This window comes from Cricetulus griseus, chromosome 8 (assembly GCF_003668045.3).
Source record: "Cricetulus griseus strain 17A/GY chromosome 8, alternate assembly CriGri-PICRH-1.0, whole genome shotgun sequence".
Lineage (NCBI taxonomy): Eukaryota > Metazoa > Chordata > Mammalia > Rodentia > Cricetidae > Cricetulus > Cricetulus griseus.
In genome coordinates, this window is record NC_048601.1 from 36,061,689 (window position 1) to 36,085,407 (window position 23,719).

Here is a 23,719-nt window from a genome sequence, read left to right on the forward strand (position 1 = left end):
GTGTTTTTCCTGAGCCATTGGTTTAATTTAAGAAAAGTTAAAATCTTCTGAGAAAAGCCTTCCTAATCATCTTGATAGAAATTACTCAACAGTGCTAAGCTGTTCACCATGTCCCAGGATATGGCATATGATTGCAAAGGAGAACACAGTGACTTTCCCAGTATTGTCACTTAGGCTTTGGCACTGAGTTGTGGACATACATTTTTTTTCCTCCCTCACATTGAAGTTTTTGCATCTAGAGCATGCAAACAAATACCAGGTGTTTGTCTTCAGGTAAGAAAGTCCACACACAGTGCGTATTGCCTAAGACTGAGAAAATGAAAAGCCAAAAGTTTCATTTGTAGTAAGTATCAGGTTCAAATAATGACAACTGGCATCAGTTTCCTTTCTATCAGGGAAGTGGCTAAAGAGCTGTAGGGAAATACAGCTATGTGCTGAACAAGGTTCCCAAGAGTCAATATGTCACCTGCAAAGGAGATGGAGGTGGCCTTTTGGGTTTCCATGTTCCAGCCACTTAAAGGGCTCATGTTTTAGGCAAGATCACCTCTTAGACTTTGAGTCTCTTACATCTTAGTGTGTAAAACAGCATCTGAATTTAAAAAATGCCTCCCTTTTCCTAACCTTGCTGTCTACAAAATTGCTTAAACATTTTCAACTACAGCATCACACTCTGTCTTAAACACCTGAATCACTGGGCTTAACAGTTCTTCCTATGCCCAGTTCAGTGTCACTGTCTGAGGGGATAGAAACTAGTATCATCCCCATTATAGAGTGGAAGAAACCAAGGCACAGAGACATGAAATCACTTAAAAATCGCACATATAGTACCTACCAAAAGAGGCCTGTATCTGTTTCTAAAATCTTTTTTTTTTTTTTTTTGAGTCCCTTGAGAAGCTTAAGTCACAAAGGATAGTTGGGCTATTTCTAAGATATAGGATAATTCTTCACTAGCTGGCAAAAAATGGAAAGGATGTAAATGTAATATGCCCCTAGCCAGTGAGATGCAGGGAATACAGGCTGTTAGAGGGGCATCATGGCCCAAATTTGGCCCAAATGCAAACTTCCTAGGAACTATTCTTTAGCTGGAGAAATCATAAAACCGATTTTTCTATCAAGGCCAAAAACAGAACAAAATCTGAGAGAGAGTGGGGCAGGGAAGGGTCTTGGGTATATGAAGAGAATATAGGTGCCTCCAGCTATCTCAGAAATAAATTTTCCATGACACAAATGACCACATCCCCATGACAGTCTTCACAAAGACTATTTAGAGAGTTTCAACTCTCTAACCTGTGCCATGAAGAAGAAGGCCTTGCCTCTGGGTTAGCACACACTGTTAAAGATGGACATGTGGACATATATGGAAGTCTTTGCACACTACTGACTAATGTCTCAGAAAACCAAGATACCCAGCTGTCTTCCAGAAATGGTTAATGTGAAAAATCAGTGCTGACCAACATGTTCATTCGTATGTATGATGTATGTATGTATGTGTATGTATATGACCTTCTTGAAAATTCTTTGGCAACACACAGCCAGCATTGTAAGAAAGTATCAATGTTTAGGTGGTATCCCTCTTCTAGGGATCTATTCAAAGATACACATTTATTTCCTTCTCAGGGGATGAAAAATTACAACCCCCTTCCTAATTTGGGGAGCTTTATGTGACTGCTAGTGTTCAAAGACTTACTTAGCCCTGCCTCACCAAAGGCTGAGATGTAGCATTAAAAAAACAAGAGCAAACTATGAAAACTGTGCAACTAAAGCAATCCAATGATGAGAGTGTGCATGTGTTTGTTGGGACACGTGCTCCCACAGGTAAAAAACTGGCTGGAGGGAAAAGGAGGAGTTAGCACTCTCCCAGCTGGGTGGTGTAATTATGGGCTGCTGGCATTGTGCTTTTGTGTTTATTGTAAGCCTGCTGTAAGCCTCAGTAGTCACTGTAGAAGCACAAAGCTTCCCCCATCACCTATTTAGAAAACCATTACTGGGAAGGAAGGTGTGAAATGCTTCCTTGGTTATTATTTGGAGCTTGGCTGTGCACAGTTCTGCCCAGGTAGATAACAGAACTGCCAACTAGTTTCACCCCTAGTTTCACAAGGGGATGATTCGTCCTAAGCCAATTCATGTTTGAACAATATCAACCCCAACAGAAGCTGTCTTTAAATCATTAGCTGTGTGTCTGAGGGGGCAGTTACAGTCATTAGCTCCCAACTCTTGAGACTCAAGACTACATACCCTTTTATGGTCTTCCAGTTGCCTCAGGGGTGGACTTGGTTCAAGCTCCTGCTAAGCATGCAGAAATTCCATTTTAAGTATGGCACTAAGGAAACACTACCATCTTCAGAATCAGTCACAAACAAAATACATTATGAGCTCATATACAGTCAAGGTTACATAAAAGAATTATCTTGTTTTGTGGTTTTTCCCAAGGTATGAATACTTCAGATTCTGCTTAACAGTTGTCCCAACCCCTCATCCCACGACATTGTTTCAAATGAGCTTTTGGGCCAATATTGTTTTTTTTTTTTTTTTTTTGTTTTTTTTTTTTGCAAAGATTATAAATGGTAGTTCTATAGGATATGCAGTTATATTAACCCAAAAGGGGCTATAAAGCAAGACTCAACTAGGCAGGTCCTTTTGATTCATATATGCAGTACTGAACAGCACATGCATAAGGACATTGATACATACAGTATGGGTCAGACACATACATGAAACCACAGCACTCCCTACCTAATCCCTGAGCACATGCGTATTCTAATCAAAACTGCTAGTGAAGAGCTCTGATTAGACTATGACAGGCTGATCACTGGAAAAAATATGCATTGCACCTCAGGGGTTCTATCATTTGTGTTTGATTTTTATCATTTCTGATAGACTTCTCTCCGATCAAGCACCTTTCATTTTAGCCTGAACGCCTATGATTTATCAACAGTGTCTGAAAGGAAGTTTCACACCTGGAAGCATGCCTGCCCTAACAGTGTCTCTGATCTTACTCACTTGAATCAACTCCAGTCCTTCATCCAGCCAATATAATTGGTGGCTGGGAAGGATGGGACTCAGTCTCGTGCAACTTTCTTAGTAGTTTATATGAACATGATAGATTTATGCCCTGATTTTCAAAAGTACATGATCTATGTGCAGTATCTGAAGTCAATTGTACAACAGAAAGCTCTTTACATTCCAGAATTCCTCATGTCTAGACTGAAAAGGGTTATAAGTGAAGACCTTTCAAGGGTGTGTCTTTTCACCTGGGGCCTGTTTAGTCCTGCTCCATCTATGGAGGACTTTCTTTCTACCCCCAAACAGCAAACACAGCAACCATCAGCTCCCAGCCTGCTAGAGCCTGCCCTCCCATGCCCAACACCAGAATGGACATCTCATCAAGACAATGCACACATTCAAATGGGACAACTTAGAAGCACCCATATTTGCTGGTACTACAAATATAGGTGGGCAACACACCTCTGTGGAGTTCTCAGCTTCCGGTGCCTGTGGTAGCTAATTGGGAGTAAAATGAAGCATGTTAGTCATGGCATTTGTATGTTACAGACCACAGAGAAGTCTGCAGACCAACACTGAAGGACAAAACATGGAAAGATCACAGTTAGGTGATTTCACTGAGTCACCTGTTGCATGGGGCCATCAAGGGGACCAACTGCTTAATGTTGAAAGTAAATGGCACGTGGTGGAAAGGATGACTGATATGAGATACAGGTTTAAAATTAGAAAATACTATCACTGTAGTGATGAAAATTTTCACCGTCACCGTGACTAGATTTGAAATCACCCGGGAGATACACTTCTGGGTGTGTCTGTGAAGGCATTTCCAGAGAGGCTTAAAAGTGAGGAGAGAAGATGAGCCCCAGCTGTGGGTGGCACCATTGTAAAAAGGGAGAAAGCAAGAAACCAACGAAGCACCGGCATTCATCTCCTCTCCGTCTGAACTGTGGTCCAAGTGACCAGCCTCCTGGAGTATCTGCCACAGCGTGTCTTCTGAGGCAGATTGTAAACTGTGAACCCAAACAGACCCTCTTCCACCTTGTGCTGCTCTAGTCACACCTGTTACAGCAGTAAGAAAACAGAAAGAATCACTAGTCAGGAAGAGCTGCTATTTATGGGTGTCTTGTTGGGCAATGAGAAGGCAGGTTGACTGGGAGTACTAATAGGGGGCTTGAGTAAGCTGAGCAATGGACCAAGGTGGGGGGCAGACAGCAGCAGGGCTCCTGCCTGGCAAGGTTCCTTACTGCCACTCTCCAGGGACACATGCCTCCCATGGATTTATTCTTTCTCCTGCCACTTGCAATTCCATGCCCCCAGAACTGCAGCAGATGGTTCTAGCTGAGGCTTAGCAGGTGGAATAGCATCTCCCAGAATCTTTGGGGCAAGGAGATGAGTCTCTGTCTTCTTAGCATGATTATTCAAACCTTATTGCTTCCTAGGGCTATCAAGACAGGTTTCCTGGGCCCATTTCTGCCATACCATGTAAACACCCCCCCACACTGTATTTCAAAAATTTCTACCCCATAGAGGAAAGAGAGAAAGGGACAGCCAAAGGATGCACATATGAATACACACACACACACACACACACACACACACAGAGAGAGAGAGAGAGAGAGAGAGAGAGAGAGAGAGAGAGAGAGAGAGAAGGGATAGCGGCTAGAAAAGTCTACCACTCCATATGAAGATAGTGCCACGAGTCTGGCCAAAGGACACGTGCATAGAACAGGAAACTGATGTCAGACATAATCATCAGATCCTACGTGGGTTGCCTTGGACCCAAGTCATGTGCCAGCAGCATGGCTGAGTGGTGCAAAGGTACAGTCTGGAGCCGTGGAATGCAGCCAAGGCCCATGCTGGAACCATATGACCTTGGCCTCTGCTGTTGCTCTCTAACACTGCACACTGTGCACCTCTCCTTAGGCCAGAAGGTGGCTGTAAGCCCCAAGCCAGTCTTGAAGATGGACATTCTGAGACCTGGGGGGGATGTCAGCCTTTAGTGCAGCTCAGGGCAACCACCACAGGGGAAAAAATACCCTTAATTGGAAACTGCTGTCAGCCGGGCAGTGGTGGCACATGCCTTTAATCCCAGCACTAGGGAGGCAGAAGCAGGTGCATCTCTGTGAGTTTGAGGGCAGCCTGGTCTACAAGAGCTAGTTATAAGACAGGCTCCAAAGCTACACAGAAAAACCCTGTCTTGGGACGCCCCCCCCCAAAAAATCTGTTGTCATATAATTTTAAAAATTATCTTTATTTTTCTCAGCTGATAAAATCCAAAAGTGATGGGACCAAACTGGTTAGTAAAGGTGGAGAGGCCCATGTGGAGGGTGCCCAGTCAGGTCTAGACAGAGGAGAGTACTCTAACACTACCATTTCTGGGGAGAGAAAGTTGGTGTAAAACACACAGCCTCCTGATGAGGATGGGGAGAAACATGGTGGCAGAAAGGCCTTCAGCACAGCAGTGAAAATAAAAACAGAGCTGAGGTGTGTGTGTATATTGTCAAAATGGTAAACACAGTAACACAATCCAAGAATGCCCTTTAGCTCCACTCTTATGTTGTACCTGCTTTAGGCTAAAAACCAGAAACTGTTTAAATAGTTTTGCTTTCTGTCCTCAGTGCAAAACCCACACGTAAGAAAAGACAGAGTGAAAGCAACCAACCACCCGAACATGCTAGAGCGCCCAGAGAGAGAGACGGAAAGTACTGTCTTCTGCCATTTGTGTTGGCCACACTCCCATGGGCATATCCTTTAGGTTCATTCTGTACAATTAGAACAAAAGGATTGCAGGCAGGGATTTCCTGCAGGAACCTAAGCAGCTACCTTCTTATTCCCTTGCCAAACAAAACCAAAGCCAGAGGAAATGAAGAAGACGAAGCCGGAACTGGTATATCCCTCCCCCCACCCTTGTTTAATTCTCTCCTTTGCTCAGTTCTCTTAAATTCTTCTTCGGAGGCTATCGGATGTACAGTGTTTCTTTCTCAGTGTGAGGTCAAGGGTTTCTATATTTCAATGACTGCACTTGCACTGTATTTTCTCCCTAGATGGTTGTGCTTGTTCTACAGTTAGTTTGATTTGTAAGATATAACATAAACTCTACATTTTTCCCTGAAAGTCTTATGAAGCTGTTTGGGAGAACAGACGATGCTTGGAGGCCTCATGAAGTGTTTTCCAGAAGGACAAGTTTTAGTGTTTTTCTATTAGTGGGCCACAATGGAAAAGCCAGGAGAACTGACAGGTGTCATGTGACCAGCCAGTCACTAAAGAACCTCCCTGGGCTTCTACCGCCTCAACTGTTCAGGAAGACTGGAGCATTGCTGGGATTCTATCCAGCTAAAGTATCAAATAATGCATAGTCTATTGTCAGCAAACTTCATTTTTAAAATCCTAACAGCCCCAAGTTCCCTAAACAACCTAACTTGCTTTCGGGCATGGCAGAGACCTAACCAAACCAGGAATGTAAGTAGGTAAAACAAGCAACATCTCACACCAACACTTGCTTCTCTGATGATATGAAGTCACAGTTCCTTGGGAATAAGCTGATTTTATGGAAGTAAGATGCAATCCTGATAAGTATAATCATAAAGTATACAAGTTCCAAAAATAGCTATGTAAATATGATACCAATATAAGTAAAGAGTAGGGTCTGATAAATGAATTTAGTTTTTTTTCAGCCAGTTATTATTATCATTTTGCTTGAATGCTAAGATTTCAGTTCACATTTTAAGAAATAAAATTTTAAGACCTAAATATTCTAGGTTTTATTTCTCCTCCTAGTACATGCTGCTGACATCTCTAATTACAGTGAAATCTTCAAAGCTGGTGGGTGATTAACAAGCCTTGTTACGAACCTGAAAACCAAGTAGTGTCCCAGACTGCTTTGTCATTGATCCTTTGATTGTAAGTCTTCCCAGGTCATTCAGGGAAGTTCAGTCAGATGTAATTTAATAGACTCAAATGACCAGCGAACATTTAAGTAGAAATTAGTACATTGAGTTTCTGAGCCCTCAATGTCCTTCCTGGGTGAGGTCAATAATCAGGGCATCCTAACTTGATGTCAATCAAGCAAGCAATAGGCTATGTGCATAGAAGATACTCATGTGCCTACTTTATATATAAAGTACCTGATTTCTTATGGAGGGATGCACATCTGTCATGCCTTGTAATTCTTAAGGAAGCCCATAGACTGCTTAGGTTATTTCTGGTGTTTGCAATTCAGCAACCCCCTCACACCTGTCCATTTCTCCATCCATTCCTTTTATGTGTGTCTATTATTGGACCAGCAGAGAGCAGAGCCCGTGAATAGGCTTTGCTTTCTACTTTCCTTAACAGGAATTCTTCTACGGCCCCAAGGCATCCATGATTTTCTGGTAAACACAATGTTTCCATGTGGACCATCCTGGAAGAAACTGAATACAAGTCAAGACATGTATGATAGATTGATATATCAGGGCAGCAAAAAGGATTTATCTTTTCTGGCCCCCTAAATCAGCACTCAGTTGCTTTTTAATCTACTTATAACCTCAGGGGAAGGAAACAAAACAGGAGTGAATGAGCCTGCAAACATGTTAACCAGGCCCCCTCCTTTATCAGCCTTCGGAACCCTTCATTAACAGAAAGAAAGCTGAGACAAAAATAGAAGTCATCTAGCATTTACAAGAACAATCTTAAATATTCACATCTACAAGTCTCTTTTTAAACGTATTTGCTTTTAGAAGCAAATATAAGTTAAAAATTATATGACTCCACCCATGTAGTTTGATGCATATCTTACAGAGAGACTTATTCAGAACTCTCTCTGTGGTCCATTATTTAAAAATGCAATCTGGCTTGACTCAATTACACCACTTCAGGCATTCTGAATAATCTCAGCAGAAAGAAAGAAAGAAAGAAAGAAAGAAAGAAAGAAAGAAAGAAAGAAAGAAAGAAATTAAGAAAGAAAGAAAGAAAGAAAGAAAGAAAGAAAGAAAGAAAGAGTCAAAAGAGTAAAAGCCCTGAGCAGACTCCACAGTGGCTTCTGTATGCTTCGAGGAGAGCTTGCTCTGTGGTTGCCAGTGTCTAAGAGTAAACACTCCCGCTGCACTTATTGGCAATTACTGCTGAAGGTCGCACATCAGCAGTGAGCCTAAATTCCAGGAAAAAAAGAAAGGTCTTATGTAACGGCTGCCTGAATGCTGGCAGGTGCCCAACTCAGCAGTTCACAGCAATGCAAAAAAGTAGGACGCCTCCACCGGGGTTGGACGTCATGAGCACGCCCCCTGAAGGTGAAATCTAACAATTCTTAAGTTTCTCTGTCTCCCCCCTCAGCCTTCGCACATCCTGAATTTTACAAAGTTTCTTGTCTGTGGCATCATCGGCTTGGAGGAGGAGCTGGAGGTGAGAGAAGCTAAGGGCACAATAAAAATAAAACCAGGTTACAGCTACCCTGGGTGACACGAAATGTCTGTCTAGTATTTTTTTTTTCCTTTCATTTTACAGTACAGGAAAGCAAAGTTGCTAGCTGTCACCAGAGGCTCCGAGGGACAGTAAGTAATTTGGTGCAGATCACATCTCAAATGGAAACTAATAGGCATGTCCAGTGAACTACATTGCACACCAGACTCATTTTCAAGGACAAAGGGAGGAAACCCAGGTGGACCACTCTGGTTAGTCACCACTTCCGCCTTAACTCCTAGGACGTTCTCAACAGGCATGGCACTTCTTAGTTTAGAAAAGTGAACCCTCTCCTTCCCTGAGGCTATGCATTGGATTCTTGCCCGACCTCTGAAGTGACTATTTGACCTTCTGGCTTAGGGAAAAGTCCCCAGATGATGCTTGCCCATAATTCCATGTAATTTCTATCATGTTTTATGACAGACTGGAATAACTTTTATATTAATTTGTATAGTCTCTCTAGCAAATCTCAGTAGGGAAGATACTGTGTCTATTAGGGGGCACACTGTATCCAGCCCTTAACACAGTGCCTTCAACCTAACAGGTTTACATCTTTAGCATCAGCTGGTGGCCATTTATGGCCAGTGAGGGAGCTTTCTATATCTTTACTGGGGGGAGGGGGGCAGTGTGTATACTCTCAAGTAACACTCCATCAAGCTTAACACAATTCAGGTAGTTTCCTTTTTCTATGCTCCAATCCCCTGGCCCTGGCTGTTCTTCCTATCTCCAGTGGACAAGACCAAGTCAGGAGTAAGGATGGAGACTACCTCTTTACTTGCCAAGAAACAACACAAACACCAACATCAACACCAACACCCTCCAGTTTCTGGTGTCAAGTGAAATTTTACTCTAGGAGGCATCTGGGGAGGGCTCATACAATGCACGTTCCTTATGAGGAGTTTATGCCTCTGTCCTTTTTTACCCTCTTCCACAAAGTCCTGACATGGATGCAGAAGGCCTTAGGCTTTTTCTTTTTTTCTAAGTTGTTTGCAGCACGTATTTCTTGACATGCTCAACTGGTCTTTATCATCAAAAGGCAGTGGCCTTCACCAATGAGGAGATGGAGGGACGAGGCATGCCTAATACTTTCCCCCCACCACATTCAGGATTCGGGATTGAGCTGGTAGGAGCTCTCATTAAACTTCTGTAGAAACTCAGCTATGGATGACAGCTTCCACTAGCACACACTGGCGAGAGGACTGGAGGTGGGGGGGGGGCATGCACCACAGGGGCTGAGGTAGTTTCCAGAATGGGCTGATGATAAAGGCCAATCAGTCATCTCTGAGAAGAGGGCCAGAGCCAATAGCCTGAGGGACCAGGGACAGGGTGTTGGTGTCCCAGGGTTCTGACTGTTGCCAGGGGTAACTACGCAGAGGGGAGCCACAGTTGCTTCCTCAGGGAATTTTCAAAGAATCTAAGTGCCTGCCAGAACATTCTTCCTTTATAAACAGACAGTATTCTATTTCCTAGAGTATAATTATAAACACACCTGCTCCAACTGTGGAATCTTTCCATAAGCAAGCAATAAACTCCTAGCCAGGAGAACCAAGTTGTATCTTAAGCAAGCAAACACATCAACTGATTACTATGGTGCAAACAGTGTATTAATAATTCTACACAGACGCCAATGAGGGAGGGTTTTCTTTCCGGGACTTAATCTGTACGTAAGCAAATAGAAAATGAATTTCAGTAGCTCAGGGGGAGAAATTTAAAGGGAGGCCTTTATAACTCCAGGTAGTAACAAGAGTATTGAAGGATGCCAGCACACTAAATTCAGACCAGGACATTCTAGCATAGAAACAATTCAGAAGTGGGAAAGCTACATATGAAACAAGCAAAGTGATTATGCTACAGGCAATTAAAGAAGCTGCGCATGTCCACCCCTCTGATTAAAATATAGATGTGCTTGTGTCTGATTAAAATAAGGACAAATGCCTTTACATATAATTCATCAATGGAGCTAAGCTAGCCACATGTAAGACCTAGCTGGCCATGCTCTAGTTAGTTACATGGGCTAAGAGTGGCCATTTACCTCTTGAAACACTATTCCTGAAGCAGCTAGTCCAAGTTCAAAACCACTTGTGCTGCTTCCAGATTTAAGTCTGTGGTGTATCTTAACTTTCCATAGTATATCTAAGTCATTGATTAAGATTTTTCAACTATGGTGTATTAAAGTGAAAAACAGTGGTTAACATGTCTAATCCAGTAACTTCATTTCATCCAAAGTAAGATATTAATTAGCTAGCCTAACAACAAAAATCAAATAAAATTTTATCCCAGTATATTCTATTCACCAGCCAATAAAGCTACATATGTTTATATATAATGCATACATATATACATATATTTCCCCCAATCAATTTTTTTTATCTTACTGGCATCCCTTACCAACTATATATCACAGCCTAAAAACATTAAGACTGTTGAAAAACCGCACAGAACAAAGCAGAGGAAGGAAGCCTCCAATCCACTCATGTATTAGTCAGTTTCCAGGACAGCACTATAAGGGTAAACTTGACAGGTCAGTGTAAGAACCACAGATTGGCATCTTCATTTTTGTACCTACCGGTAGTTCTTGCAGAAAAAGAGCCATGGCTATGGGGTGTTCTAATATTAGGAGTGGATTCACAATGCCTTATGAAAATACTTATGTGATGCCCCACCTGCCCTCCGCCCCACCATGTAATGGTTTTCAACACAGACAGCAAGGGAGTAGTGGGCTTGGTGTTTTATTGTTGTTGTGTTTTAACAACTTCCCAACCACGTCAATCTGTTCTTTCTCTTTGTGTCAAATGCTTAACCCAAAGCAAAGTTCCTGCATGTTAAGATCAAGCTTCAGGCATATGTTAAGGACCAGTGTCAAGCATTGATCCAGTTGAGATGAGGGAATAACCAAAAACCTTGTCACAGCTTAGAAACTCTTTATCAGGACAATGGTGGGATATCCAAGGACAAATGACAAACATTCTGGAGGGAAATACCAACACAGAAAGACTGATCCTGCTCACTCCCAGGAGGCACACTATACAAAGTCAGACGCTAAATGTAGAGACCATAGACACAGTACAGGACTAACTGGAAGGGTATCATGGAGACGGCACCATGGGACATTAAAAACAAAACAAAACAAAAAACAAAATTAGGACCTCGGCATTTTCCACTTCATCAATGGAAATTTGCTGGAAAAGAAGAAAGGAGGGGAGAAAAAGAGATTTGTTAGGAAGGGAACACAAGAATCTAAATGTTAGAAAGTTACAAACGTATGCTTATGCTCAACCATGTCACCTTCAAGTGCTGCTAGACAGTGGCCATTGGAAGGAGTTTAGGCACTGTGGACATGGCCACAGCTTGAAATGACATCTGCTCTGGAATAAAATATACAGCCTGTGCCATGCTTTATTCAGACGCTGGGCAACAAACCTCACGAGTCCATCATCCAAGCTTCAAGACAGCCTCGTACTTGCTTGTAAACATGAGAACTTGAACTGAGTGGAACTGAGAGCCAATTCCCTGAGCTTTGTTTTTCAGAAGCAGATAGGAAGGGATCAGATAAAAGACTAGAGAACTTTTAACTCATTTGACTGGTTTATTGGGGGGTCAGGAGCCTAAACTTCAGTTGGGCTCACCCAGACCTGGGATTAACTTCAGGATGCAGACACTAACATATCTCATAACCTGGCAGCATGGATGACCGAGAGTCAACATTTGTCCCAGTCAGGTGTATTGGCATCAAGTCCAGGGGAATTAAAAAAAAAAATCACAAGAGAATGATCTCAGTTTCATTGGTTTAAGGATAGCAGGCTAATTCACAGCAGTCCTGCTACATTCCATTCTAAAAAGTAAGGAGTTTGTCGGAAATGCTAGTAGCCAGAAAGGCCAGATAGCTCATCTAGAACCAAGGAGCTTCTCTGGTTAGCAGAGAACTGACAATTGGTAAGAAATAAAAACCCTGGCATTTCTTGAGGTTGGTTCTCCCTAGAACTAAAACAGGAATTATTCAGAAGGGATAAGCGGAATGGTAAATAAATTCTGAGATCTCCTTTTATGTTAGTTCCTGGCATCTCAATTTTTTTGAAAGCTCTTTGACTAATAATATAAACCAAAATCAGCATAATAAAAACCTACAGTGAACTGAGACAGGCCAATACTTAAGGTAACTGTGTTATTTTTTTCAAACAGGATCAAGGGGCTTGAAGATTTTTTGTGAGCTATGGAGAGATTCAGAGCAATTTCTAAGATTCTTAGCCATGGAATTAGAGATCTTTCTATCCCAAAGTTCTAAACTCTTCCACGTTCCTCCCATAAACCAATCCCAAAAGGCTAAAGAACCTTCATAATCATCCAAACCACTGCAGACTGTTTTCTCCCATGTTTGTTTTTGATAGCTCTCTGAATAATTAGTTAGCTGTAACTGTGGGTTTATTCTGGCTTTTTATTTTATTCCATTGATCAACAGGTCTGTCTTCAGGCCAGCAGTGTGCTGCTTTTGTTACCATAACTCTACAATAAAATTTGAGGTCAGATTTTTCCCCCCAAATTCTGTGAAAAATGGGGTCACACTTACAGTTAACCTGTAGATTGCTTTCAGCACTGTAAATTTTTCACAATATTAATATTGCATCTCGTGAACACAGGAGGCCTTTCCATACTCTAGTGTCTTTTTCAATGCCTTTCTTCAGTGTCTTAAAGTTTTCATTGTAGATGTCTTTCACATTCTTGTTTAGATTTCCTGGGTATTTTTCCCCCAGTGGATTGTTTGCATTAAGAAAATTGTTTATTAATTTATTTTCTACATTCCAATCAACCCCAGAAAAGGTAGAACCCTCTTCCAGAAACAGATGGAAGCAGATGCTGAAATCCTCAACTAACTATTGGGCCAAGCTCCTGGGGTACAATCAAAGCAAGGGAGGGGCAATAATATGAACAAAGGAGTCAAGACCATGATGGGGAATCCCACAGAATCAGCTGACCTGACCTAGTGAGAGATCACTGACTCGGGTATGACAAATGGGGAACCAGCAAAGACCAAACTAGATTCTCTTAATATGGGTGACAATGGTGTGACTGGGACAATATATGAGGCCACTGGCACAAACTGACTTAGTGGAGCCCATTCTATATGGAGAATACCTTGCCCAGCCTAGACACAGGGGTGTGGGGGGGTGGAGAGGTACCTTGGTCCTGCCTCAACAAGATGAGGGGACAGACTTAGTTGACTTCCTAGGGGGAGGACTTACCTTCTCTGAGGAACAGATGGGAGGTAGTGAGGGAAAGAGGGGGGAGAGGGATTGGAATGTTACCTTTTCTTAACCATGGGAAAAATGTATTTCAGATTCAAAACAGACTTTAGAGGGCATTTCATATGCATATTCATATTTACAGAGTCCTGGTATCATTCTAAAGTCTGATCTCTTTGAAGATGCAGGACACAAAGATACCAGCAGTTTCATGCCAAGATGTACTTCATCACCATTTGGTGAACATTTTTCAAATGTTCTTTATTTTTACATTTAACCCCATAAATAGGACAAACGGTTGGCTCTTTGCATTCGGGGACATAATAGGTGAAGATAATTGTCATTTATTTCCTGAGTGCTTGCTATGGTTTGGAGAGGGTTTCAGTATATTCTTGCAGCTCATACATTGGGAAGGTGGACCTACTGGTGACATGCTGTCAGGCGGTAAGACCTGGGGGGAGGGCCCTAGGTTCCAGGGCCCTGTCCTTGTATGGAAATAATACTTTGTTATCTGGGTTGGTTTATTATTATTTTTGCTTGGGTTTGGTGTGCTGGGGACAAGGTCTCATTCTGTCCTGGAACTCTCTATGTAACCCAAGCAGGCCTCAAGCTCCTGATTGTTTTCTTTTCTCAGATTCTTTGGTGTTCCGGGTGTTAGCTACCAAGCTGAGTTTTGAGTCAGTTCTTAGGAGAGTTAGTTGTAAGGGCAAGGCAGATTCCAGAATCCCTCTTCAGCTGGCTCAGAATGGGATTTCTCACTCTCTCGTAAAGTACTTACTGATCAACATTAGTTTTAGAGCTGCCCAATTTTGGAATTTCAGGGTCTCAAACTGTAAGCTATAAATATAACTCATTCTTTTCATCCATTTACTTATTTATTTATTTATTTATTTATCTCTCTATTTATTTATTTATTTATTTATTTATCTGTTTATTTATTTATTTATTTTGATTGTAGGCGTTGTGCCTGTTAGGCCAACACTCTACCATAGAACTACCTGTCTTATTTATAACACAGCCCCTATAACACAACAATTGTGGTTCATTTAGTCCCTCCCACCTTTGAAACTTCCTGGACTAGCACATCTTGTGGACAGTGGGTTAAACACTCACTGCTCACTATTCTGATTCCTAATATGGAACCTATTCAAAACCACAGGTTTCTGATGGCCCTAGGACAACCAGAATTTATGAACTTACCTGCTACCAAATGGAGACTTTTTTTCAATTGGGTGACAAATGAGAATTGAGATGAAGCCCAGATATTCTGCAACATTTAATGTTCCTGTCCTTTATGTAGTAATCATATGCCATAATGAAAACTTCAATATTAGGACTCTAGGTAAACTTCAAAGCACCCAAGTGTATTTCATCTCCTCACTCCCCACACACTGGTGAAAATCTGGCTATCTGGACTCGGACTGTGGGTTTTGCATTTATGGGGCTTTGCTCTAACCTGTATAATCCTAGGCAAAATTATGAACCTTTTTATGTGTTCACCCTTGTCTCCAAAAATAATGACGATATTTATCCCTAAGACCTGGGATAAGAGGAGACTGGCATAAAAGAGGTCAGTAAATTTTTTATCTGGTGATTGAAAACTACGTCAGCTTTGGAGAGATTCTGGTATATTTTAATCTATTTGGTAATCTGAGTCATACTTCTCAATGGTCTCTTTTTCCCTTTATGAAGGTAGATCCATATAAGCACACCAACAGTTTTTAAGCAGAATAATAAGGATTGTTTCCAATTTCTTTGTCATGTATGACCTGGATAAAGTCCCAAAGTTGAATTAAAACACAGAGATGAGCAAAGACATTCAAAGCCTCTCCATCCATAGGGACTACAGTTCAGAGAAAAAGATACAGAAATGGCCCAAACTGGAGGACACAGCGTGAGAGAGGCAGGAAAAGACACATACTGGGATGTAGGAAACTGGGTGGGGTTCTAGCCTTGACCCCAGGCAGACTCTCCATGTGAGCTTGGGCAGACAGTTCATTCCAGCCCAGGTGCTTATGCTCAAGAGAGGGTTAACGAGGCAAAGCCTGAGGCCTTTTCTAGATCTCATTCTGTGACTATGAAGGCTCAAGAAAGGGCAGGAAAGAAGGACAGTACCAAATATCCTCAGGAAAGTGGTAGCCATGGCAACATTCCACACAAGGGGCAACCAGCAGGAAAACTGAGATGAAAGCCTGGGAGTGTCCTTAGCAGTGGCCAAGGACAACTTCGTTTATAAAAACCCAAGCCAACTGGTTTCCCTGAGAAAAGAAGGTTAGTTCTTTGGCTGTGAGTTTTTTTCTACCCTTGAAAATGTTGGCCTGCCTATGGATTGTGCTTCTTCAATCCAGCGAGGACAGGCAGTGACCATCAGAAATATCATCAAAGAACCTTGGTGAGATGAAGTCAGTGTCAACTGCCAGACTGAGGGAAGCAGAAACACTTTCACATCCTCTGTCCATTTCAAAGTGCCATACATATAGATGGTTAAACAGCCATTTCAAATAGTCAGGGCATCAGGAGCAGGAGTTTCAAGTCTGTACTGCAGGTTCCTAGAACATCTCCCTTGGTTTTGTGGTTTTCCCCATTCTAGCTTACAGCGTTTCCATTTCCCTGAAGTAGGGGTGACAGTCCCAAGTGGTCTGAAAAGAGATGTTAGCCTCTGGGCTTGGGTGTGGCTAATTTCTTCACCAGCGACATAGGAAAGTCAACTGAGGCCCAAGAAACTCTTTTAAACTTTGGCCATTTACTCTTTGATAGCCTCTCCCACTCCCTGACATCTTTCTGTCTTTCTTTCTTTATGTACCCCACACCCCTATAATGACCTTGGTTTTTCTCTTCCCTCCCCTTTCCCTTCCTTTCAATTACCCTCCCCTTTTCTTTGTGTGTGTGTGTGTCTATATAGCCAAGTCATCATTTCTCATGGGACTAAGGCTCTTTGCACATTTATATTTGTAAGTTTCTTCCTATCAGGTCTTGGCCGAAAAAGCCTTATTCCATGACCAAGTATTCATCTTTAAATTTACATACTGTAAACATTTAGAATGACATGTATACAGTTTTGTTTGTTGGGTTCGCTTTGAGACAGGATTTCATGTATCCCAGGCTGGGTCTAGAACTCTCTATGTAGCCAAGGATGACCCTGAACTTTTGATCACCCTGCCTCCACTTCCCTAGTGCCAGGATTACAGGCATGCAGCACCACAACCATTTTTATGCAGTGGAGCATATGTTGAAACCAGGGTTTTGTGCATGCTAGGTAAGCATTTTACCAAATGGGCTTTAGCTTTGGCTAGAGTGATATTTCAAAAGCCTAGCGATTTGGGGAGAGTGGAGGGATATATAGCACAGTAACAACTGCACACTTAACTGTTTTCTTTTTCTTATGTAGGGAACCTCATTTGTTAGGGAAGCTAACATTAACAAGAGACCATGCATAGGCTGAACAGCAAGATTTCAGCAGTCTGTTATACTTCTGATGATTTGGTTATCATGATCTATTCTGACACGGAAAGACTTGGTTTAATTCCCAAGGCTCTTTCTCAGAGCTGACCAGTGAGTTAGGTGGGCATTCTGATAGGCCAATGGGATTAGGAAGCATTGACACTTAGTGGGTGTTATTAACTACCCAGTGAAGGCTGCTGGCACTAAGGACCAGGCTTAAGGTTCCTTGCTAGAGATGAGAAGAAGCACCAGGATTATTCTTGCTCCACCCCACTGTGCCCTTCGTGAGACACATGCCATCTGCCTGCTCTCTTCATATACCAAGAAGTGTCAGGTCATGGGGATTGTCTCTTTCACAATCTCAGTCAGAAGTGGCAACATGCTTGCTTGTCTGACTTCCAGTTAGAACTTGAGGGAGTTTCTTGAGGTGCTAGAAGGATTGTGCAACATTCCATCGGGAAGAGGTAAGTCAACCTACAGGTGTGTTTAGCTGAAACCCAAAATTTAGGACATCTGGACTGATACATAAGAGGATTATGCCTCACTGGGAAGTTCAGTAGGAAAGGTCTCACAAATATTTGCTTGACGTTAGGTTATACAGTGAGTTGTCTATGAGAGACAATGAATAATATTTGACTTTCAGGGATCACAGTCATATGATTCAGCTATCTTTGGGGACAGGAGAAACAGCTTTAAAAAAATGAAACTATCAGCCAGTAACTAAGGGTTCTCCAGCACTCTCAAACCGTAAGTGTAATATCCAGTGCAATTCAATGGAAATCAAAGGCAGTACCTTTTCTCCATAGCCTCTATCTTTGGTCATCATTTCCCTCAGGGTCTGTAAGACTTTAATGCATAGTTTCTCTTCATTCTCCTCCAGCAGCTGCTTAGTATGCTTTATTAACCTGAATACAAGAGAACCACAGGTCACATCGGGAAAACGTCCTCCAGCTACAGACCTTGCACAAGAAACTTGGTCTAACTAGTCAAGTAAAGAACAAATCTTTACAAAGGGCTCCAACTTTAAATACACTTCGGGGACATCCTTTCCCTTAAGAACCAGTCAGCAGCTATGTCTCACATGCGACACCTGCTGGTTAAGAACAGATAGCAGGCTGACCCGGCAGGAGCTGGCCACATACAATGGAGAGATTATACTAAGTGGAGAAAGCAGACAAGAGTCCTACTCATAAGCATGGCTATTTATCCACTGAGGATTGCTGCTAATACATGCCAATAGTATGTTTTTTAAAACCTCACGAGGTTGGTGGCGGAGCAAACACACACTCTCTGTACTCAGTCTTGTCCTCAGAGGAGCTCCTAGGGCAGAGCCTACCTTTAAGCTAGACAAACAACTAATCCCACAGTGAAAATCAAATGGGGACTTCTTGTCCTAAAACCACTGGTTTCTTTTTAGACTATACCCCATGGCATAAACCAAGAAGTTAAAAACATGTTAGGAAATGACAGCGAGGTCATGGTAGGACCAAGACTTTTGAGGGCCTGGAGGCCTCTGACTGTACCACACATGGTGTTTGCTCCCAACTTGTTGAATGGAGGGGGAAAAAAATGAACAGGCATGCAATTCAAATTGAGGGGGGGGGATGTCAGTAAATAGGATCTAACAGACAAGTTTACTTTGGGATGGTCAGAACAAGACTCTTGTATCTGACTCGAACCCACAAAGTTAAAACTGGCCAACGAACGGTTCTTCCAGAACAAGGGTTTGGCCTGGCCATCAGGGTTTTCTGGCTACTGACCACTCTAGATGGAGGCTGCTTACTTGCAAATGAAACCACCACTTTCACATTTCCTCCTGGCATCCGTGTTCTCAGGGAAAAGCAGTTCTGGTCTGTGTAGAACATCCACAAGCACAGACAACTCAGCCTGAACCAGGGGCCTGAGTCGGTCTTCCAGGGCAGACACGATGTCCTGGAATGAAAGCATCGCTTGGTCAGCAGCTCAGGCAGATGCTGGCTAACAAGGTGATACTGTCTCTGCCTAAGCATGTTGTACAGGCTAGGCTGTGTTAGCGTTGCCTTAGTACTGTCTCCTACTTGCTTCCAGTTATTAGATGCTGTCCAATGGTTACCAGAAGCATGGCCTCCCAATTCAGAAAACAAAGGACAAACAAACCAACACTTTCTCCACCCCTCCATCTGATACAGTTTTATGTTACTCAAGGGCCAGGCCACATATCTGTAAGTACAATGCACAAAAGCAAGTTTAACAGTGTGAAAAGATATTTACAGTATGAGTTGAAAATAGCCAGGGAATAGATGGATTCTATGACACTGTTTTCAAGAACAATACCCATATCTAAAAAATACATATCAAATTCCACTAAGATATCACCACTGGTTTTCTCTGGGTAGTGGGATCACAGGAGATTTTTAACATTCTTCTACATAGTTATGAGTACTGTCTGATTCTTTACAATGAGCATTGTTTACACAATCAAGTCATATAAACATGAGCACACAAATGAATGAACATGCTGTATCAACATGCTAAATACATGTACCCTGATAGCATGATGGTCTTCAAATGCAAAACACACAGCTGTAGGAAAGGAAAACAGAGAGAAGTTGAAAGGGCTGCCAGCCCGACACAACAAACACCATTTAAAGGCAAATGATAGGAAACAGACAAGGAGTCATCTTCAAAAGATGCTGCAGCCTGTGCCCATGGCTTGTAGCCTGTCCCAAGGGCTGCTGTCTCGATGTTTAACTAGCAGCATGCTAAGACCAGGGAAGAACACAGCACAAGGGGATCTGCATGGGAAGAGACACCCCACTTCAATATTTTAACCTGTTAGGGGTTTTAAAAAAGGAATTAAAAGATATTTTATCCAGCAACTAAAATTAAGGCACATAAAGATAGTCTTAGTTTGTGTTTAAGAAACTCCATGTAATAGTAACAGCTCAATAATGTTTAGGACACATAGAAAGGGATGTAAGATAAGAACATTTCTCCTGGTGGGGGAAGAGGTTCCCAACAAAAATCCTAAGAAATCAGGATGCAGATTCTCTAGCTCACATGCCTTTCATGGAAGTGAAGAAGAGGTTCTCACTAGCTTCCCTAAGAGTATGCTTTGGGGACAGTTTTTCCTCTCCTCTCTCTCCTTTCTCTTCCCTATTTTACTGGTCCTTCTCTCTTCCCCTTCTTTTCACTCTCTACTGGTCCCAACTCCAACATAACTGAAAGCATTTACATGGCATGGAAGTAATTCTTTAACACTGTATTAACATACTGCATGAAATTTGCATCTTTTGAGAAGTCTGGACTTTACACTGAAGTTTGTTTGCACTGTATTTTCAAATGTATGACATTTAGCAATCAGAGCAACAGCGAGAGACAGAGGGGGGAGGAGAGGAGAGAGAGTGCAAGAGTGAGAGTAACAGAGAGTGACAGAGAGTATGTGTGACAGAAAGAGAGAGAGACAGAAAGAGTGTGCGAGAGAGAGGGGGAGAGAGAGAGAGAATGTGTGTGTGTGTGTGTGTGTGTGTGTGTGTGTGTGTGTGTGTGTACGTAAGGGGAGAGAGAGAGGGAGAGAAAGAGAGAGAGGGGAAGAGCAACAAGGACGGCAAAGCAGTGATTGGGGAAGGTGCGAATATTGAAGGAACAAGCGTTTAGATGAGAATCAATTATAGAGATGGTTAACTGGCAAGAGCTGTCCTTATTACAACTTTTGTTGCATGAGGGCATCTAATGGTGACAGGAACTTGGGGATAAGGCATAGCTGCAAAATCAGGATCTTTTAAAACACCGACAAGACTTTATAACAAGTTATGACCTACCTATGCAATCTATTCCATTTCCCAGGATATACTTGCTAAATCTAAGAGGCAAGAAAATTTAATGTGTTTGCTGATAACTGACATGGACTGTGCTGTCCAGAGAATATTATTTGCTCATGGAGTGTTGAGCCTCACCTTTCCAAAAGCACAGAAAGTCAGGAAACAGTCCTTAGGAATTAAAGTGACATTCGCTTAAGAATGCCTCTATCACAGGAAGGACTTCAATCTTTAACTTGCCCCTGAAGCTCTCCAGGCCTCCTAGCTGCATAGCCATGCACCTCATTTGTTCTGCACAATCGTCTGTACAAAGGATGCTTTCCACTCATTGCCTCTTTAAATCTGATCTTGGCTCAATGTTACTTCCTCAGCCAAGCATCCCTCATCACCTACCCTAACCCCAGTCAAGATCAGGTGTCATGTTGTCACTTTAGGTTTGTATGTGTACTTAGCTGATTAATGGCCTTCTCTCCTCCAAAACTGAAGACTGTCTGAAAGAGGGAGATCATTTAGGGCTTCTGTTACCATCACATATCACCAGTGCCCAGGGCTGATGAATCAATCAGTGAATTTGTCTTTCTGTAAATTATGGGGCCTCACAGTGACTCAATTATTTTTCCAAATGATAGTAATTTTTATCCACAGCAGTAACCTTAGGCACTGTAACAGAAGCCCTTTAGTGCTCACTATACTACATTCCAGGCACTGTTCAAGGGCATGAGTTTTCCAGTGATAGCCATTACAAAATCCCCTAGTTCTCACATTGCTGTAATAGGGCACTGACATCTTTCCCATTGAATAGTAGTTTGAATTGCCCTCCCAGGAAATAAAGTGTGCCTCTGAGGCTGCATTGACCAATAGAGGGCAGCAGAATTAATGTCAAGAGACATCTTTAAAGCTGGGTGATAAAGACAAAACTGCTTTCAAGAGGTCCCTAGAAATGTTTATAGACTCAGCTGTCACGACGTGAGGACGCCCAGGCCACAGGGAGGTTCTACCGAGATTTCAGACAGTGAGACAGCTGACACTCAGCATCAACTGTCTAACAGATGAGTGGACCCCCATTCTGAAGCTTTCGTTTACCAAATGACTTTGTCCTCCTGGCCTCACAGGACCTCTCTCAGTAGCCAACCTTGTGTGTTTTGTGGCTTGAGAAAATACAATTGTGGCCATCAAGTTAAACTCCCCTTCCTTCAGCATCAGACATTACCTGTAATCTCTCGATGATATTTCGGTAGTCCCTGGAAGCTGCCAGAACAGAGTCTCGACGAGCAGCATTGCGGGCTGATAACCGCCAGTTCATGGCTGTTTTCTGCACAATGTTGTGGGACTTCAGGAAGAGGTTGTTGACTTGACTGTCCAGATCAACAGGGATGGCTATGGCCCGACTCTTGGCTGCAAAAGAGACAGATGACTCATGAGTTCACAACTTTCACAGTGGTAGGATAAGAGTTTTAATTCTCAGTAGTCACTAGGCTGATTTTTCCACGCCTATAATGGGCAAGCATGTATGGTATGGTGAAGATTGAGAGAGAGAGAGATCGATCTTTAGCCATATTTTAGGTTAGGATTTCCCAATGCGAATTCTGGGGACAGGAGCAACCGTGAACACTAAAATGGTGCCAAGTGATAAAGACATAGTAGCAGCTCAATGCCAGTTTGCTTTTTAAATGAATGACTTCCTACAAATGGCCACATGGTCATATGTTTTAAGAACCATCCAGACAACTTGCTAGGTCAGGAAATTGTTTTTTTTAAAGATGATCAAACTTTGCTGTCCTACATCACAGTCTACAGAAAGCTGGCTTCTGCTGACCAGAGCATAAACAGCATGCACACTATAGGTCTTCCTTCCTTCAATAAAAAGGACAATTCCATGCTCAGCACGAGGAAACACAACACAGTGAAATCCATCACAGGAACACTCAAAAAGACACCTGACCAGACTGCCAAGGCCACGAATAACAACAAAAAAAGCAAGAAACTGTCACAGACTACAGTACTGAGGACCTGGCAATTGAGTACTGGAGAGGTGTGGAGGTATACCCAGGTGCAGGAAAAGGACATTCATGGGAACATTGGTGAAATCGGAATCAAGTCAGAAGTTAGCTGGGGACAATGTATCAGTGTCATTCTTTAACTTTTGACAAATGTGTGATGGAGATGTTGATAATGGAGGGAAAAGGTGAGGACGACACAGGAACCCTAATGTATCTTCTTTATAATTTTCACACGAATGATGAGGGAAGTCCTTCTGTGTATACGTCTCTCTTATTGGTTAATGAATAAAACACTTTTGGCCAGTAGGAAAGCAAAATAGGTAGGGCTAGGAATCGAGGAGGATTCTGAGAAATGTAGTAAAGAGAGGAGTTGCCATGTGATCCCAGGAAGAGCAGATGCATAAGGCCGGCGTCCTTATAAAAATATATAGATTAGTAGTTATGGTTGATAAGTAAGACAGACCTAGCAAATAAGAAATCCTAGTCATTGGCCAGCAGCAGTGTAACTAATATAAGACTCTCTGTGTTATTTGGGGGCACTAAAGCGGTGATAGAACCCAGGCAGCTGGCAGAAAGCGTTAATGTTACACACAAATCTGAAAGTAATACTAAATATAAATTAGCTAAAAAGGAAACTAAGATGAACACTTCCATGTGGGGAATCCTGCCCAAACAAAAGGAACCATTTCTTATCTTCAGTGCTTCAAAATACTGCAAGAAAGTGCTCTCTAATGCCTGTATCTAATTGTACAAAGAACTACACCATTCTGAAAGATGTGTTAGACAGCAACCATTTTTATCTTTATAG

The 23,719-nt window shown here is 42.3% G+C and overlaps 1 protein-coding gene across 12 annotated transcripts in view; it reads right to left on the minus strand.

Moving 5' to 3' along the window:
- Positions 1 to 23,719, minus strand: part of Itpr1 (inositol 1,4,5-trisphosphate receptor type 1) — a 342,412-nt gene that overhangs the window by 117,073 nt on the left and 201,620 nt on the right. For 4 of the 12 annotated variants that reach the window (XM_035448428.1, XM_035448427.1, XM_035448434.1 and 1 more), the window contains 5 exons: positions 22,122 to 22,306; positions 18,898 to 19,046; positions 17,908 to 18,019; positions 3,466 to 3,501; positions 2,236 to 2,286 (listed from right to left, as the gene is read on the minus strand). In XM_035448428.1, the coding sequence (XP_035304319.1) occupies positions 2,236 to 2,286; positions 3,466 to 3,501; positions 17,908 to 18,019; positions 18,898 to 19,046; positions 22,122 to 22,306 (533 nt within the window). The remainder of the gene's footprint in view (positions 1 to 2,235; positions 2,287 to 3,465; positions 3,502 to 17,907; positions 18,020 to 18,897; positions 19,047 to 22,121; positions 22,307 to 23,719) is intronic. The other 8 variants (XM_035448429.1, XM_035448436.1, XM_035448431.1 and 5 more) reach the window with 4 other exon arrangements.